General features: G+C 43.2%; 1 protein-coding gene across 2 annotated transcripts in view; it reads right to left on the bottom strand.

Moving 5' to 3' along the window:
• Positions 1-17,663, bottom strand: part of PLPP1 (phospholipid phosphatase 1) — a 58,005-nt gene extending 40,342 nt beyond the window's left edge. The window contains exons 1-2 of one of the 2 annotated variants that reach the window (XM_065662299.1): positions 17,340-17,658; positions 146-300 (exon numbers count right to left, since the gene is read on the bottom strand). In XM_065662299.1, coding sequence (XP_065518371.1) covers positions 146-300; positions 17,340-17,397 — 213 coding nt within the window. In that variant the 5' untranslated portion in view covers positions 17,398-17,658. Of the gene's footprint in view, positions 1-145; positions 301-17,339 lie in introns of both variants that reach the window. The other variant, XM_065662300.1, reaches the window with a different exon arrangement.
• Positions 17,664-18,294: the final 631 nt, after the last annotated feature.

Raw genomic sequence — 18,294 nt, 5'->3', positions numbered from 1 at the left:
TGGCACCTTTCACATGCGAATAAGTATACATATATAGAATTTAGCCTCTATAGAATGTCTTCAACTTACAGTCACAGTGCTGAACTCTTGGAAGGCATACATTTTATTCCCATCACCAAAAGCTACCTATATATTAGCTACTTACAGAGAAAATGGGCAGGGTGAACCCCACTGTGTAGAGGACAGTGGATGTGATGGTACTGTCATGGAACGGATACTTGATGCTGTCATCATTACAGAAAAAGCCTCTTTGATACGGTTTTATTTTGGCCAAGTTTAGAACACCAAGGGGCAAGCCAGCTGTTGGGGGAAGGAAAACAAAAAAAAACAAAAACAAGAAATACACGTGGTTAAATTAAAAAAAAAAAAAAAAACAAAACAAAAAAGCCCAAAATTTTTAAACATGCATGGAGGAAGCTACCAAACATGCAAACATCAGATTTCCTAAGTATCATGCAATGCACACACTTACCAAATCCTGTTTATAGAAATTTATCTGTTCTAGGAGGACTGAGGCTGCCCACCAGATACAGAAGTTAGAGTGTAGAGTTCAAAGTCTTTTCAAGAGCAAGGTGAGTTGCCACACACTGAACCAACATTATGCTTAAGAAAAGCATCTGCCACCTACATGACTGAATAGCTGAGGGCAGGCTGCCTTTTATGCCCTTCCCTTTGCCATCATAAGACAACATGAGCTTGTGTCTTAATTACCAGCCTTGTTCTACACACTATAACCTGGTTGGTGTTTATAGAGACCACCATGAAAATACAGATTTTGCTGTAGTTGTGGAAGAGATTTCATGCAATTAGGTTTCATGCAGGTAAGGGGAACAAGAGAACTACAGAGACACACCTATGGAAAACATGGACACTTTAAAAGGACTGCATCTCAAAGTAACAAGATTAACACTTTAAGAGTTGCATTTACACAGCTTTTGAACACTTTGGAAAATGTCTGAGTGAAAATCACCAAGTTATTAACACGGAAACTGAGATTTGAGTACACATGCAAATGACACCTCTCTGAACTTAAACTTTGTGACATATTACCTATTCCCTCTCTTACAAATTTGCTTCTACTATACCGGTAATCACAACAACAAAGCCATCAAGACCTTCAACAACCACATTCAGGTCTGACTTATTTCTGACAAGAAGAATCAGCTAGGGAATAGATATTTGCAGAAGCAATGACCCCAGGAAATGCAAGTTTTGTCATTTGGTCCCTTGAGCATGAATAGATCAACAGTTAGGCAATACTGTACTTTGGTCTAAAACAAAGCAAAAAAGGGCAAACAAAACTTTTTTTCCCCCAACATCCGTGCCATATACAATTGCACACATAGGCACTCCACATGCAGGTTAGATGGTAAGTGCAATTACTGAAGCAGAAAAGACTACTCATGATACACTCTGCTGTACTGAAAACAAAAAAAAAAAAACATTTCAAAGAAGTTCACACAAGAGAGAATGCTTTGATCTCTGCTGACACTTAAGACAACTATCAGATAAGTCACTTAAAAGGGTATTAAATAAGCTTATTCCTGTATCCTTCATTAGAAGAGAAGACATCAAGGGTGAAACTGTAGGAACAGAGGAATAAATCCTGGCCTCCTCTTTGGGCTGCTAACTTGCAGTGCAAAAGCCCACAAAGTGCATATTGAAACTGTGTATGAGTTTGCTAACACCCCAGCTCCTAGTCTGTCTTCCAAGAAAATTGCTATGGTCACAGAAGGCAGTCTGGCTGAAATTTACAGCCTCCTATGGAGCAAAGATGAAATTTTTCCACAAAGCATGTGAACTCCTAAGGACTGTCCGCACTTAGCCTTAACAACTGGGGATGCTGATGTAGCAAAGCACTTCAGCAGATGCTTACCATCCTGTAGAGAAAAAACAAGAACACAAACAGCGATAAGCTTGTTCAGCTTTAGGCACAAAGTTTTTCATGAAGTAGGATGACACCTTTGAATCAACTGCATCTCAAAGGTTGTTCTCCTTCCTCTGTTTTAATGATTGAGAAAAAAGACAGAACTTGACAGAATGCAGATGGCAGAAACAGCCAAAACAGAACTGCAGCCCTTCACATATGAAAGGGGCCACACCAAAGAACTTTGAAAATTCACTCAGATCAAAGGACACATGTGTGGAGCCAATTTTTAGCTCCACTCAAGGACATGGCAAGATGCCACTAACAAGTCAGAGCCCGTGTTTCCTGTTTTTACTTCTTCTATTGCATACCCAGCGTCAGGATGATGGAGTGGCAGAGCCATTACTTATTTGATAGAATCCTATCTTCTCAAACAGGTCACCAGATTTTCACTTGCGGAAATATTACATCTTTGTGGTTAATTTAAGCAGCAGCTTGTGTTTTGCAGAAGTTGATTACTTAACAGACAGAAATACCTGTATTCCCAGAAAAGCTGCTAAAACTCAATAACAAGCATCTTGCTGTTTCATTTAATTACATTTTCAGCTTTCCAGATCAACCTTTTATTTTCTAACCAATATTGCTCAGTTTTCACAACAAGATTTTGAGGTAGTTTGCTTGGTTTTATTCCTGTGTTTAATTTCATTAGGATGGGCTATTTCATTTTCACCAGCAGCTGAAATACAGAATGGTTTGGGTTGGAGAGGACCTTAAAGCTCATCTGTTTCAACCCCTTGCCATGGGCAGGGACACCTTCCACTAGACCAGGTTGCTCAAAGCCCCGTCCAACCTGGCCTTGAACACTTCCAGGGATGGGGCAGCCACAGCTTCCCTAGGCACCCTGTGTCAGCACCTCACCACCCTCACAGGGAAGAATTCTTCCCAATATCTAACCCAAATTTACCCTCTTTCCATCTAAAGCCATTCCCCTTTGTCTTGTCACTACATCCTTTTAAAAAGCCCCTCTCCAGATTTCCTTTGGAAGACTGATGTAAGATCTCCCTGGAGCCCTCTTCTTCAGGCTGAACAAGCCCAGCTCTCTCAGCCCATCCCCATAGGAGAGGTGCTCCAGCCCTCTGATCATCTTTGTGGCCTCCTCTGGACTTGCTCAAGCAGGTCCACATCCTTATACTGGTGACCCCAGAGCTGAATACAGTGCTGCAGGTGAGGGCTCACAGGAGCAGATAGAGGGGGAGAATCACCTCCCTCCACCTGCTGGTCTCACAGGTCATGGGTCATGCATTTGGTTTCTATTTTCAAGGAAGATTTCTTTAGGAATTGGAAGACAGCTATTACATGAGTGTACATCAAAAAGAAAAAGAACAGTAAGTGTTTTAAACCCACCAGCAAAACAAACAGGGGTGTTTTGTTATGTAACTGCAAGCAGAAAGAATTACTCTGTAACAAGGTTAAGACAGGGGAAGGGAGACGAGGAAAAGCAGCAAAGAGGACAGTTTCACTGAAGTGAATGCAAAACTCACTTTATAGTTCACAGTAAAATAAAACAAGAAATTGGAAGGTGATTACACATCTTACACTCACTGCCCATTTCCCTTTTTTTACATTACTGTTAGAATTCCCAGTGCAACCTAAACTACTTCAGTGCTGGAAAGCAGTGCATTGAAGACCAAAATGGTGTTTAGTTGACCATTAACCTACCCTAAACAACTAGTACCATTTTTACTGCTGCTTATTTTACAGGGAGAGAAGACAATGCTTAGTATATTGTAATCGAAAGGCACTGAAGATTTCACCATAACAGGTGGGAAAAAACAACTAAAACACACTAATGTACATAACCAGCCAGTATTGCCATCTCAGGTGCCAAGCATCTCCATGACCTTTAAGCAGGCAGACTGTACAGTGAACCCCTGAGGAATGCATGCATATTCCGTTTCATTAACTTCTACAAACTGGAGGAAAGGCTGACCAAGATCTACTGAAAGATTACAGGCTAAAAGGCAATATTGTAGATCAACTTTCATGCCTTGTCCTCTTCAAGATGCACCTCTTCTTCATTTTTACCTCACCAGTGCCAGCAGTATCCTCTGAGGGAGCTCTTCTGGTCTAGGTAACTTTATACCTTGAAGGATTGGAATGCATCAGTTACTTTTCATATCCTATAAAAGCATGAACTTTAGCTCTAAAAAAATGTTTTCCTTGAAGTGCCCCATGCTTTGGACTCAGAATTAGAATTTCTCTATTTTCTGTTAAAAGTTGTCTAGTTGATCTCATCATAAACTAGGGACCAGCTGGTTCTGGGCTGTTTTCCAAGATGGCAGCAAGAAACAGATGGCACTCCTCTGATCTGGTTTCTCTCCCCTTTAAATATACAGAGAAAATAACCTGATCACTTAAGTGCTCTGAAACTGGCCTATCCAAGAGATACTTCTGTAATGCTCATGCAAACAGACCCCGGCTAACCCTGAAAGCTACAGCAGTAGTAACAAAATTGAATAGGAAAAAAGAATGTGGAGACTTGAAGCCTTTACCCATTTAAAGAAGGTGAAAAGGCTTCATATATACTAACAAGAATAAACATGCACAGGATGGACAGGGAGAGGAGAGAGGCAAGACAGACATTTGAACTGCTGATTGCATAGAAGAAACAGCAGGAAGTTTTTGGCTGTAAGAACAAGACAACACATATTTGAACAGAATTAAGTTAAACTAGCTGAAATACCTAAATGGGGATATGCTGAATTCACAAGGAGTTTCCAGCACTAATCTTTAGGTTCAAGCCAGTTGTAGTGCGGTTTCTATTGAAAACCTATGGATACCTCATGGTAAAATCAATACTTCAGGGAACTCATTTAATCACATCTGGCTGGACAACACAGCACAACACAAAAGCCTGTAAGGAAGGGAGGGAAGTCCAGGCTCAGAGACTAGGGAGGAAGTTGCTGTGAGAATGGTTCTCCACCCACACAAAGGGAATGTCAAGAAAAAAAAATACCCAAGGGAAGAGGGGTGGGGTGGGTGTGAAGTCTTATTTAAAAAAGAGAACAGTTTAATGAAAAAAAACCCAACAAAACCAAACTTTATTTTAGAGAGGGTTTTTTTTTTAATGTTATATTTTAAATAACTTTAAGATGCAAAGAAAAGCCACATAATTTTCTCCTACAAATGGAAGTGGTAGATACCAAACTATGATCTTTTCCCAATGTGTCTAACACTGCACTATTCTTTTATTTTTTGGCATTTATCAAATCTGTAGCTTTAGAGTTAGGTGCTTAAATTTAGGGGCATAAGGAATTGGATTCTGATACCAAGGTGCCCATTTGGCTTGGCCAGCAAGCTGCATGGAATATTTTGGGGATATATTTCCCTAAACATGAGGGGGGAAAAAATTTAAAAAAAATGAACCAACAAAACCCCAGCATTTATAGCTGAATTTATTTGCTTTTAAACACAGCCAGCAGTTGCCATAAATATTTAAGACCAGCAGAGAATACAGTCTGAGAATACTGCATTCTACTTAAAATTTAGGAACATTTTCCTAATCAAGTCTGCAGACACAGTTTTAGGTAGGTCTCCAAGTTTTATATTTGAAAGGTAAGGGACTCTTGAAGTTTCTGGCCATATCAGGTATACTGTACAATCTGGCTCGGAACCAAGTGTGGTAGTCACAAAACTTGGCTATGTTCTCAAGAGCAACTCAAGACAAGCTCTCCTCTCACCTCTGGCCTTCTACTGGTATCCCCTTCCCTGCAAGGAGCACTAGCTTTTCACACCATCCTGTCCAAAGAAAGATCCCATGCCCACACAACACAGTTTTTCATGAGCACTTGCTCATCTGGGGAAGTGTGCTGACCGTTGGTGAAAGGGACAGAAAAGGAAAATGCAGCCAACAGTGTGAAAGAAGGGAGAACAAGGACAGACTAGCCATAGTCTCAGATCAGTTTAAACACCTTGCCACATTTTTTCCTGGTCAGTGCTGCTTTCCCCTCCACAGTTTTAAGCAGTTCAAAGGAATGCACTGTATTCTATGTAAACATCCTTTAATTAACCCAGATGCCCTCCTTATCTGTGGAAGGAACAAAATCTTAGCTTGAGGCTCTGTGTAATCTTAAAAACTAGTGCTGAATTGGTGTTTCAAGTTCCCCAAGACACACAAGGCTTCTACCTAGTCTTTAATCGGGAAGGTCTTCTCATTTAAACAAATGAATATTTAGAACTAGGAGAAAAGCAATGACTCTTAAGGCAGTCTATAGCAAATGAGAATATTCTAGCTTGATTATTAACCAGTTTTTCTCCTTATGCTGTAGTGAACTCACAAGTAAGCGCTAGAGTAAGAAACTACTTTAACATAAGACTGGGAAGACTTATGTTTCTGTACATTTATCCTGAAAAGTAGGAATTCTGGCTGTATTAGAGAAATAATCCCCAGAGGACACCACAAATGACAGCCTCAGAACAGCTATCCAGTTAAGGCTGCTCATCCAAGGAAAAGGTACTTTTCATAGCTCACATTCTTACTAGAGAGATGCTGCTGTAAATAACCCCACACAGAGACAAATGCTATCATTCTGAGCTGAACCTATACAGCTGGCAATTACCACTGAGGGCAACAGAGAATTTAAGTTCCCCCAGTCTTACACATGTATTTTTGTTCTGTTTTCAGCCAAGACAACCATGTTTGCTTTGCTGCTCATTTTGTAACTTACAGTCTGACGTAAGGAAGCAAGCAAGAGATTTAAAGAAACTGGGAAAGGTCACCCTCATGCTGCTGGAGAGACTTTGGGAGCATCTGTAGAAAAGATTGTTCTTTGTAAAAAAGCAGATGCGCCGAATTTCTTTTTTTCCCCATGAGCAGTCAAGAGAAGGAATCAACACTCCTTAGACACGAAGTTCTGGAAACCCAAAAAGCTACAAAGAGGTAGAAGAGATTTTTATTTTATTTTTTTTTTTTTAGTATTTAGACTTTTGACACCTGGAAGTGAGGGACATACAAGAGAAAAATCAATACACCATATATTTTCAGTAGGTGAAATGAGCAGATAGCCCACAGTTCACCTCACAGCCACTTTAAAAGAACTTTATCTTACTTTTCTATCCCAAGGAATGCAAGGTATTTCTAACATCAGCACACTGATTGTTCTGGTAACACCAGAAGCTGTGCTAGGCTTCAGTAAACAGGATATATGTATTTAAAAGCATGAACTACATTCTAATCTGTTACTATTCTACTTGCAACTGCACACTACTTACATTTTTGTTTTCTGATCAATGATTTGGCTAGCAAGAAGCCTGGTCAGCACTGTGAGCTAGCTGAAGACACCTCACTAAACAACTCCCTTATCATGCCTTACACTTTTGGTTGAGCCAAGGTAAAGGCGGTGGAAGCAGGAAGCAAAGGAAACCTTCCTCTGAGCTGCACCAGTGTTAGCACTGAAGAGTACAATTTTTAGTCCAGTCATTTACTAATAGAAAACTATATCATAGGATCATAGAACCAACTAGGTTGGAAAAGACAATCATCGAGCCCAACCATTACCAAAGGACTGTCAAGCCCACCACTAAGCCATGTTACTAAGGGCAAAATTATCTCCCTTCATGTCTGCCCCTCATGATCTCCAGTCACAGCCACACCTCATGTGCCCCTTCATAGTGGCACCACACTATATAGGTGCTACCCCTACCATCATGGCCCATGGCTGCTCCTGCTCTTCCCTGATGATCTCTTCTCACCCCTCACCCCTTGTATTCTAGCTCCTCCATATTCAACAGTTTAGTACTACATGGGAGCACTAGTTCAGTTACCTACATTTACCAATCCATTAGAACAGGTCACAACACTTGTTTAAAAATATTCCTAGCCATGTATTCTCTTTCATATCTACATTTTAATTAAAAAAAAAGGCATTTAGAAGCACTAAATACCAGTTAGTCTAAAAAACACACAGTTGTCTCTCCTCTGAGCAAGTACAGAATTACAAATACAGAATAAATAACACAGAGAAGCAAGTCAGCAATATACCCTAGCCTGCTCTATTACTCACACAGATCACAGTATATGGCTTAATCAAGACAGTGGCAGGCCACAAGCAAAAGGCTGTGCCCTGGGCTTTGCTGTGCCCAGGGGACTGAGAAGGCTCAAGTTAGACCAGTCCATCCGCAACCTCCTGGAACTGATCACCAGTCCACACAGTGAGCCAGGGGCCAGCTGCCCTCATTGCTGACAGACCTGACAAGGATTTAAGATCCACAAACTAGTAGGTAAAAGACACTAGGAAGACAGGAGGGTGCAAAGGGAGAGCAATGCTGGTCATGGCATGGCTAAGAGTCCAACTGGCTGCAGCCAGAGCACGTGAGACTGACTTCTACTGTAACCTTTCCTGGTGAGGGAAAATTAAATATTTAATCACTGCTCACATTATGTGCTACAGTCACCGATAAAAGCTTTGACTGTATTGTCTAGAGTATTAAAAAGCCCACAGATACAAAACCATATACACACCCCCAAAGACCAAGATGATCTACAAACAATCAAACTAAAGCACTGGGCTTACAGACAGGGAAAACTATACAGCAAAATAAACTGAACTATCAAGGTCAGCTGCTGGCATGGCAGGGAGGGATTTATTTTATTTCTATTTTTTTACTGCAGGTGACACCAACTCCGAATGGCATTTAAGACTAGTGCTCTTTTAAACTCCAGAAGTTTTAATTATTTTTCCATTTTAATCTTTGTTTTTGTGGGAGGGCACAGCAAGAGGCTTTTAGAGCATTTCACATATAGCTGCACACCCTAACCTGAAATACCTCTCAGCCTTTACAAAGGTAACGGGCAATTAGTTGTTAGGAGTGCAAATGCTTTTTCCAGCTAGCCTTACAAGCATAATAATATTTTATTTAAACAGTCTCTAACAAAGCCAGGTCTTCCAAGCACAGTGTTACAGAGGGACTCAGAATTTCCATACGATTGTCTACCTTGTCATTCACCAGAATGTCTTCATACTGTACACATTGCTGCATGCCGCCACGCTTGAGTATTTTTACACAATTTTTCACTGTACACTGAAATTTGTAGTGTCTAACAGTATATTTTTAAAACATAAGCTCTGTATTAAGCTCAAGCTATATAGAATTTTAAAAGAAAAAATTAGAATATCCTATATATTTTTGAGCTATCACAGCAATCATTTGGTACCAATTCAGACGACTTTCTGAGAAGTTAATTTAACCAGAATTTGTAAAAAATATTTATACAACACTGCTCTTAATACATGAGTAATATTAATAATACTGCAGTATAAAAAGTCTTCCAGCACTCACATAATAAGAGCAGGTGTCATTTTCCAGCTTCAGTAGAAATTAACAGTATTAGATTTGTGATCAAAGTTTCTATATACGAATTAGAGATTTCATTTCCTGTGTTGAGTATAGGAGTCTTAAGATTCAGGAAGATATGGGAATAGTAACAAGAGGCTGAATCTGCAACAGGAATAGTGATCTTGCTTCCGTTCCCAAGACCTGCATTAGCATTAGATCCAGCTACCATACTGGTTTGGAGTATTTTAAGTGAACACTAGTACTGCAGTATAGACTCACATATCAGAAGAGTTAAAAAATGTTAAAAAAGTTAAAAAGTTAAAAAAAGAAAACCTTAGTTTCTTTCAGTCAGCAAAAAGCTACAGAACTCCTAAGAAACATCAAGAAAAGGAGACACTGACCAAGACAATGATTTTTGGAATTTAACAGGGTACAGTTCCTGACTAGATGGAGCTATTTGCAAGGCTTGATCTCACTGCCTCCCTTCCGTATCTCAGCATTAAATGCTCTCTTGGCCACTTAAGGGCCATATATGCTCCCCATTAGCTTGCTGCACATCAGAAGGTTCCATCATTGTAACTAGATATTTACTTTCTTGGGTCTCTCTACCACTAGCTTTCAAACCAGCCTCTTTGGCTTAAGGTAAGGACAATCCACTGCCCTTCAGATACCTTAAAATAAGGAATATAAGCTTAGATACATGTACGTTCTGTATCATTCCAATACTCCAGTTTCAGAGATTACTGCACATACTAGCAAGTTTCAGTGACACAGTCAGAACAGGCTTACAGTAATCTGCAGATCTGCAATAACAGAACAAAGTCAAAGGGACAAAAATGCACTGGAATTAGTTTGAGGGGAAAAATTATTCCAAGAGAGGTGAAGTTACCCAAGGTGCTGAAATTTAATACACAATCCCTTCTAAACTTAAGGCAAAAAATGAGCAAAACTCCTGTTTGGTACAGCTTCCTCCTTGCCTAGGAAAGGGATCTTGTTACAAAAATGTGTAACACTTCTGAACCAGGGATGGCTAGCTAACTGCTCAAAACCACCTTATGAGATCAAGTAACCCTCATGTGGTCTCTCCGAAAGCTGCACAATTAGCAGTAACAGATGGAGGAGGAGACACTAAAATCTAGGCTAAGCCTAGCAATATTCAGTGTTTCATAACGAGCATCAGAGAAACAAGGATGTATTCATATGGCTCCTGCTTACCTTCAGTTCCATATAGTAGAATCAGGATTTACAGCCATCCCAAGACAGCTGCCCTGACCTGACATACTTGCCTTTTATAATTTAAAATAAAAAGTTTTATGTTCCTGTTGCGAGATAGCAAGATACCACATGAACACAGATGCCAAAACTGTTGAAGTACAGTACAAATAAAACTGCTAAACTACAAGTAAAGATGTATAAATAAAAATGTTGAAATACAATACAAATAAAGCTGTTGAAGTACAATACAAATAAAACCTTAACACACTTATGAGTCAGACTGCTCCTTGGTTACAGCCTTTTAAAGATGTATCAGTGAAGTCTGTAACATAGCAAGACCAGCCTAACAATGCCTCTTGTACTCATCATTTCAAATTCTGCAACTCAATGTGGTAAGAGAGTATTTGATAAGAGCACCAAACAGTTTGAACATTATTTTCCTGTATCGTATTCTGCTAAAAAGCTTATTTGGGTCTATTTTTCGTTTCTATATGAACAAGCAGTCTTGATTTTAAAAGTGGAACCTGACTGTGCTAGACAGATTCTTCTACCAGAGAATTTGGGAAAAGTAGTTTGAAAGACACAATGCAAGTTTATCAGAGAGCTTTCAGTTCTGTGCCTTCAAAATAAGTCTCATAACTTGGAAAGCTCTTTCCAGAAAGTGGGTCAACTCATTAGCAGCCGATAAGAGATGAGCAAAAGACCCTTAATAGAAGCAGCAGTTTTCTTCCAGTTTTTAAACTGCAGGACTATACAACTCTGGCTGGAAAATTGCTTGTAGGTCTACTCACAAGTGGACTGAGAGGTATATTGCTGTAGCTGAACTGAACAGTATTTCCTGATGTGGTGGCAACTCTACTGTTCCTAAATCTTGCTTCTTCTGGACAGCTTAAATGGTTTTCTCTTTTTTTGTCTTAAAACTGGGCTGATTAGTCACTCGCTACTCATCTATTACCTACATGTCTAGTGTTTGTGGATTTTTCAGTTGTCTTCAGTCAACCATTTTACCTGATTAAACCCTAAGAAGGAGGAGCTTCCACTGCAGAACACGGAAAGGAACCAGTCCCTGGCACCACTGTTCCTGAGCAGATACAACAATAATCAAGCCCATCACCAATGAATCTAACTTAAGGCCCTACTTCTGTAGGTGGTATAACTTGCCAATAAAGTCCCCTGTAACTCTGTTTCTCACTTGCTTTTCTCTTTTCTCCTCCCCATCCTCCAAGGTGAGTTTGTTTAAACTCTCCTGAACTCATTCTGAAAAGAGCATTATCCATTGCTGGGGATAAAGTCACTTGGAAGGGTGCAAAACTCAAGCTATCTCTCATCCATCATTGGATACCTTCCAGATTTAAGCCACCTCTTCATGCTACCCACTTTTGATGCTCTGACAGTCACAGATAGAGGACTATCACAGCTTTACCCTGTCATCAATGTCTGATCAGTGCAACAATGCTTCTACATAAAATTATGCAATATAACCAGTAGTCAACTCTACTTCTCCTCCCACCAGTGCTCTCGTTGTGTGGTTTTCAGTCCAAGCTGTTTCTAGTCAGTATGAGTTCACGCTATCCAACTCTTTAAAAACACGTCAGTGTACTCAGTCAGCTCAGCACAGGCTCAACAAGCACCCAAGCAGCTACAAAATTGAGGCAGGACCTCTTCAACTATGAGAGATGAGCTATTGTATAATATAGCTGTAGTGTGATACTTTATTTTCTGTTGAAAATGTCAGAAGCCCCTTCCACTCCCTTTGAGCAAAGGTCACTACCTTCACGTAAGCACACTGCAAGAGCTTTCTGTTTAAGGTTAACAGGCCACCAGGACTCAAGCAGCTGGTAAGGAACCTCACTGCTGACAAGCATCTTCATCCAAGATGCCAAGAGGAAAGAGCATAGTGCCAAATTAAAGATAATTTGGGAAGGCACTGGAAGGTGAATTAGGATTTACCCACTGCTATAAAAATGAAGTGCAAGAACTTCTCTGAGGCAAGAGTTAGCTAGACTACAAGATACACTGTAAGAGCAATACCTGGCACAGCAAGAATCAGACTGCTGACTCAAATAGTGTTCACTAGCTGAGTTCCAATCTGCAGCTTTTCAGTAGGCTTCCTAGCAAGATGGAGAAAGTATCCAGATAGAGCATTTTTCTTTATGTGGGGGCAAATAAGAACTGACTTGCCAGAACAGTAACAAGGGACAGCACCACAGAGTACTAGGTCTCATATGTTTAAGAAACCACAGCAGGAAAGGGAAGACTTTCCCTGGTTTAGATGACAATCATGTTTTCCAATGAACTGAAAGTCAACTTTGCGAGTATCATCTCATGGTACATGCTGGACAGTGTCATTTGAAAACAAGCTGCTCTTTCATATTAAGCTGTTACAGCTTAACAATGTGTTTAAGCACTAGTAAAAAGACTCAGCACCCACATGACAGGGAAAATAAGGATGGTGACACATGTCAGTGAGTCACAAGCAGTTGGGGAGGAGGTTTTATTTGAACTAGGACATTCAGGAAGCGCTAACCCACATACAAGGAGGCCTTCCCTGCCTAAGAGCAACACCTTAATTGTCACGGAGACAGGTGCCTTCAGTGAGTATACACTGCCAGGAGGAAAGAATGGCACCCACATCAGACACTGCACAGGGTGTGCAGTGGTCCAGCCACCTCAGCTTCCCACACCACATACTGCAAAAGCAAACTCACCTGTTCTATACACAGGAATCTGCTGTTTAGCATATGTGTATAACACAACATTCCATGCAATATGCTTTAAATAGCGAGCATAAAAAAGTGACAAGCATTTAGTACTTCTGGGTTTAGTCCACATACTCCATCTGTTTGGAGGACTAGAACTTCTCCTTCCCTTACTCAGAAGCAGTTTCATGATGAAAAAGACAAGACTGACAGTCTCACTTTCCATACCACCAGCCACCTACCAACATCGTCCTTTTTTGCATAGCTACTGCTTGCAGCTCTAGGTGCTTCAACACCGAAGAAGCAGATAGTCCTACTGCTAAAGAACAGCTGGGTAGTAGGGAAGTTTTCAACTGGCTTCTTGAGCCAGCAAAGGGTGGAACATGGAGAGGAGAGGGGAAAAAAAAAAACCCACACAACCACCCACCAAAACTAACTAGATATAAAATGGATGTAAATCTAGTTAAGCAGCTCTTTACTGTTTCCAACATACTGCAGAAGAATGGATCAGAACAGTGAAGAGCTAAATTCTTTAGAAGACATCAATTTTTCTAGTCTTTGGTTGTACATATTCTTACAAAGAAACAGTTTGTGTTATACTGCATCCCTGCACTGAAGTTAAGACATGAACTGTAACAAGCACAGACCGGATGCAAGTTCTCCTAGAGTCTAATGTCACAGAGAATGTTCTTCTTATTGCTGCAGTCACCTCTGCGGAACTACTTTAATCTGACTTGGTCTTTGAGTGTGGTCTAAAAGTAAATGTGTTTAGCAGTTCTTCCACTTCTTTAAGTGTTGTCTACCTGCCTTAATGAAGAAGATGACTGATTTGCCATCAAACAATAGACATATTAAGAGTGGCAGAGAATATATATAAAGCCTAATGAAGACATCACTCACAAGCTAAGTAATTAAGTTATTAGAATAAGCTGCTATTTTTGCACGACAAATCAAAAGTATAATAAACCATAAGAAACAAGTCTTAGAGAAAAAATGGTTCTATTGTTGCCTAGAAATACCATTCCATCTACACAAAATGCCTCTCTTTGGTTTTCTGATAGAGAGACAAGTAACAAAAATATGCAGGAGAAGGAAACTGCAGTCCAGGCCAGTCATGCTTTCCAGCAATGGAAGAAATCAGCCACTGTCTACCAGCCTACAGAGAGGAAGGGAGCTGTTGCCTGCACTGCAGAGCTGCATACAGACATGCAGCACACACACCCTCAGCATTGCAGATCAGCACTCACAGAATGCAGATACAGCCTCATCGCACTATTTTAAGACAGCTACTGCAGGAATCTGCAGCTTTTCTTACAGATTTTCATTTTACAGAATATGAAACTAGTTTAATGCTGAAACACTAGTATCATTCAGAAAGAAGGAATTCTTATCCTAGTAAGAGAGTTTTTATTTACTCTCAGGGCACCAAAGACTGCTTTCCCTAAATCCTATCTCTCTCTTACAGGGTAGAAAGGTGGATGAGGGGTCCTTAAAGCCAATTAAGAGCAACCTTAGACTTCAGTTTCAGCTTAAAGCAGAGATGTTGCTCCCTCCTGTGCTGCCTGCTCTTTCTTAGTCTCTTACTTCTGCTCCATCTTGGGCACTTGTGAATTAAATGGGTTGAATGAAAGGTCTGACAAGAAGGAAAAAAAATAATCACAGTAAAGGTCTCTCTCCTTTCCTGCCCTTTGGAAAACTTGTGTTGGGAGAGTTGAACCTGCACAAAGAATGGTTTGACTCAAACACGAGTGAGTAGAGTCACAGACATACACAGTCAGAGTCATCCACTTCCACTGTGGTGAACTTAGGGCTAAGCCAGGTCACTGTAACTTGAAGGGCTAACCTTAGGGGTTTTCCTGGCCAACACTGGAAATAATTTTTCTCCCCTATCTTCACTTACTATGGGGAAGGGATAACAGGAGAAAAAGCACACGCTCTGTATCAAGTGACAATAAGAGTTACCCTGAGGATCATGACTGCGACTGGTAGCCCTTTTTGTGTTAGAACAGGCTACAACACCAACATTGACAGTTCAGACCTCAACCGAAGCTGGCTTTCACAGTTTTAAACTTTCAGTATGACGCAGTTAAACAAGTTTTTCCTTGGAGCTTCCATGTCTCTTTAGCGACGATACCAGGTATCAGGTTATTAATACCTGCAAGTCACTTTATCTGGGCCATTACCTCGGTCACTTGAGCAGACACCAAAGTGCACAGGGTGGAGGAAGGGCAAGGAGAAAGTGAGAATTAGAATAGAAGCACACAATCGACAGGAGCTATTCTTACAGTAAAAAAATTACAACAGATTCCTGCTTTAGACCCATAGGCTTAAGACCTATGTTCTTCTATGGACATGCCTCAATCACATGGGAGCCAGGGAGAAGGGGAAGGGAATTTGGTGCTGTAGGCATTATCTTTGCCATTCCTACATTTAGCATACTTTTGTCACAGCTAAAGTTTCACTGAAACCTGTAACTTGATGAGTTTAAAAGTTGCAGATGCCAAGAGACTTCAGTGTTATGCACTGTCTGTATTGGTTTTTTCCCTACTAGGAGGAAGTAAACAGGCCCAAGGGAAAATAAAGTCTGTCAACCCTCCAGCACACTGAGGCATCAGACTAGGGCATCTGTGATCCAAGTGCTACACGGAGGCAAGGGAAGGTGTGTACAGGGATTTTACATTGCAGGGCAAGGTCAAGAATACACCCCCAGGTGGTAACCTGGGGCAGGAGCAGGGGGAAACTCTCATTCTTTTAGCTAAATAATCCTCATGTCATATGCCTCCTATAGACAATAAATTTTGTTTTCCTTGATTACTCAAGATTAGTCAGGATAAGCCCCTATGCTTCAAACAGCCTGAAGTATATGCACAGTGCAAAACTTTTGCTTAAAGATTTGGTAATGACAATTATCAGTACAGACAAAATTGCTTTACTGGACATAAGGTCAGTGTGGAAGTTTAAGCCTTGCCATAGCACAGCTTTGTTAAACTTTTAATCTGAATAAAGATTGCTCCTACTGGACTAGGCAGATCCACTATGATTCCCCAGAGGCTCTCTCATATATTTTCAGAGCAATGCATCGTTCACTGTAATTTTGTTCTTTCAAGCCATTCAGCTACAAGTACCATTGCTTTTTGAAGCACCTATTAAGATGAAATGCTGCTCACTATGCTCCTACTGATGCTAGAGACATTTGTCTGACTGAACACGACCCAGTGTGAATGACAAGAAAGTGCTTAGCTTTGTGACTGAAGCACTATTCTCATTCGATTAGGAAGCAAACATCCAAAGCTAACACTTCCTAAGATTAACCAAGAAGTACATCTACAGATACCGAAGACACTTTCCAGGCTCTCAATAGCCAGAGGTCCAGAGGAGAATAAAACTTTCTCTCCACTGATCGGCAACAAACATCACTACTCGTTACAGCGCGTCATTACCTAAAAGGAGAGAGCTAATGCAAACTGACAGACCACGATGCATTACTTGGGGCAGCCAAGATTAAGCCGCTGCCGTCCTGCGGCGGTGTGCTCAGCACAAGGCCATCACCATGGCGTCTCTCCTGCCCCTGCTCGTGCTCCTCACCGCTGCACACAGACAAACATCACGTCCTGCCGCACACCCCCGCTTCACTCTCAGCCTCAACCGAGAGCATCACCGGGACCGGGGGCAACTAAGGCCTCCAAGAAAACCACCTCCTCCTCCCTGCCGCAGCTCGCCGCCGCCGCGGGGCATCGGGGGAAGCGCGCTTCCCGAGATGCTGGACGCTGCAGGGCCGCCCTCGACCACCGGGCGGGCACACACCCCTGCAGACGCCTACTTTCCCTCACAGCACAGGATGTGCCACCACCGGTTTACAGCCCACGGAAGGGGTCGGGGAAGACGCAGTAAGGACAACAGAGATCAGAGGGAGCTCCAGGTATCAGTGGGTAAGCGGCAGCAGCTCCCTCCCCCTGCAACTTCCCGGGGGGGGCGGCAGTGACCAGATTCCTCCGGGACAGGGGTGGCAGCGAGGGGAAGGAGGGAGGTGCGGGGTGCAGAGGGGCGGCAGGCAGTGATGAAGAGGCAGGCAGGCAGGCACAGGGAAGGGCACGGTGCCTGGCGCCGCTGGGGAAGACAGTGAGAGGGGCGTAGCATGCGATCAGCCCGGTGCCGTGCGGGGAGGGAGCGCAGCGCCGCGCCCGGGCCGGCCCTCCTCGCCCCTCCGCGTCCCGCCGACCTACCCAGCACCACGCAGATCACGTCCAGCGCCACGAAGGGCAGCCGCGTCCTGTCAAACATGCTGGCAGCGCCGGGCGCCCGGCGCGGCTGCGGCGCCTCCTCGCGCGGCGCGGTGACAGCCTCGGCCGCAGGGGCGGGCGCGGAGCCGGGACGGAGGGAGGGGCTGAGGCCCAGCCACGGCCAGGCGAGGCGCTGCGCTGCGCTCCGAGCCAGAGGCTCCCGCACCCCGGCCCTACCGCCCGCACTGCGCTACTGCCGCCGCCGCGCCCACGGGGGCTTTAAGGAGAGCGGCAGGCGCGGGGGGTCCGAAGGGCGGGCCGGCGGCGCCTCATCCCGCCCCTCCCCGCCCGCCACTGCGACGCCCCTCTGCCGGCCGCGTCCCAAGGGCCGGGAGCGCCCGACCAATCGCGGTGGGGCCGGCCTCATGCCTCGCCCCGCCCCGCCCCCGGCTCCCCCCCACCCCGGCGCGGTGGGGCTGTGGCGGCCCCTCGGTGGCCGCTCGCTGCTGGCGCGGCCGGTGGCGGCGCCTGCGCTCCGCCTCCACCTGCCTGCACGACGCCGTCCGCCGGCGGGCCAGCAGCGGCCCAGGAGCGTGGCCCGCTCGCCCGCCCCCGTCTCCTGAGGGGCTGCGCGCAGGGGTGATCGTCACCGGGCGGGCGGCGGACACGGGGGCCCAGCCGCCACCGGGCTGGGGAGAGCTGCAGTGTGTCCTGCGCTGCAAACGCGGGCACTGCTGCTGTTGTGTTTTTCTGAGATTTTTAACTTTTTTTTTAACAAGGAAAAAGCTTTTTTTCTGGAAAAGCGCTGGAAAATTGCAAAACAGCTGAAAAGCTGAGTTTCGGCCCAACCCAAAACAATCTTTTTCCATTTTGAAAGGTTTTATTTGGGAAGGAAAACAGTGACCAACACGGAGAAAATGTGTGCTGCATAACTGCGTTTTTATTTTACCACAGAACG

This window comes from Lathamus discolor, chromosome Z (genome assembly GCF_037157495.1).
Source record: "Lathamus discolor isolate bLatDis1 chromosome Z, bLatDis1.hap1, whole genome shotgun sequence".
NCBI classification, from domain to species: Eukaryota; Metazoa; Chordata; class Aves; order Psittaciformes; family Psittacidae; genus Lathamus; species Lathamus discolor.
This window is presented reverse-complemented; position numbering and strand designations above follow the sequence as displayed.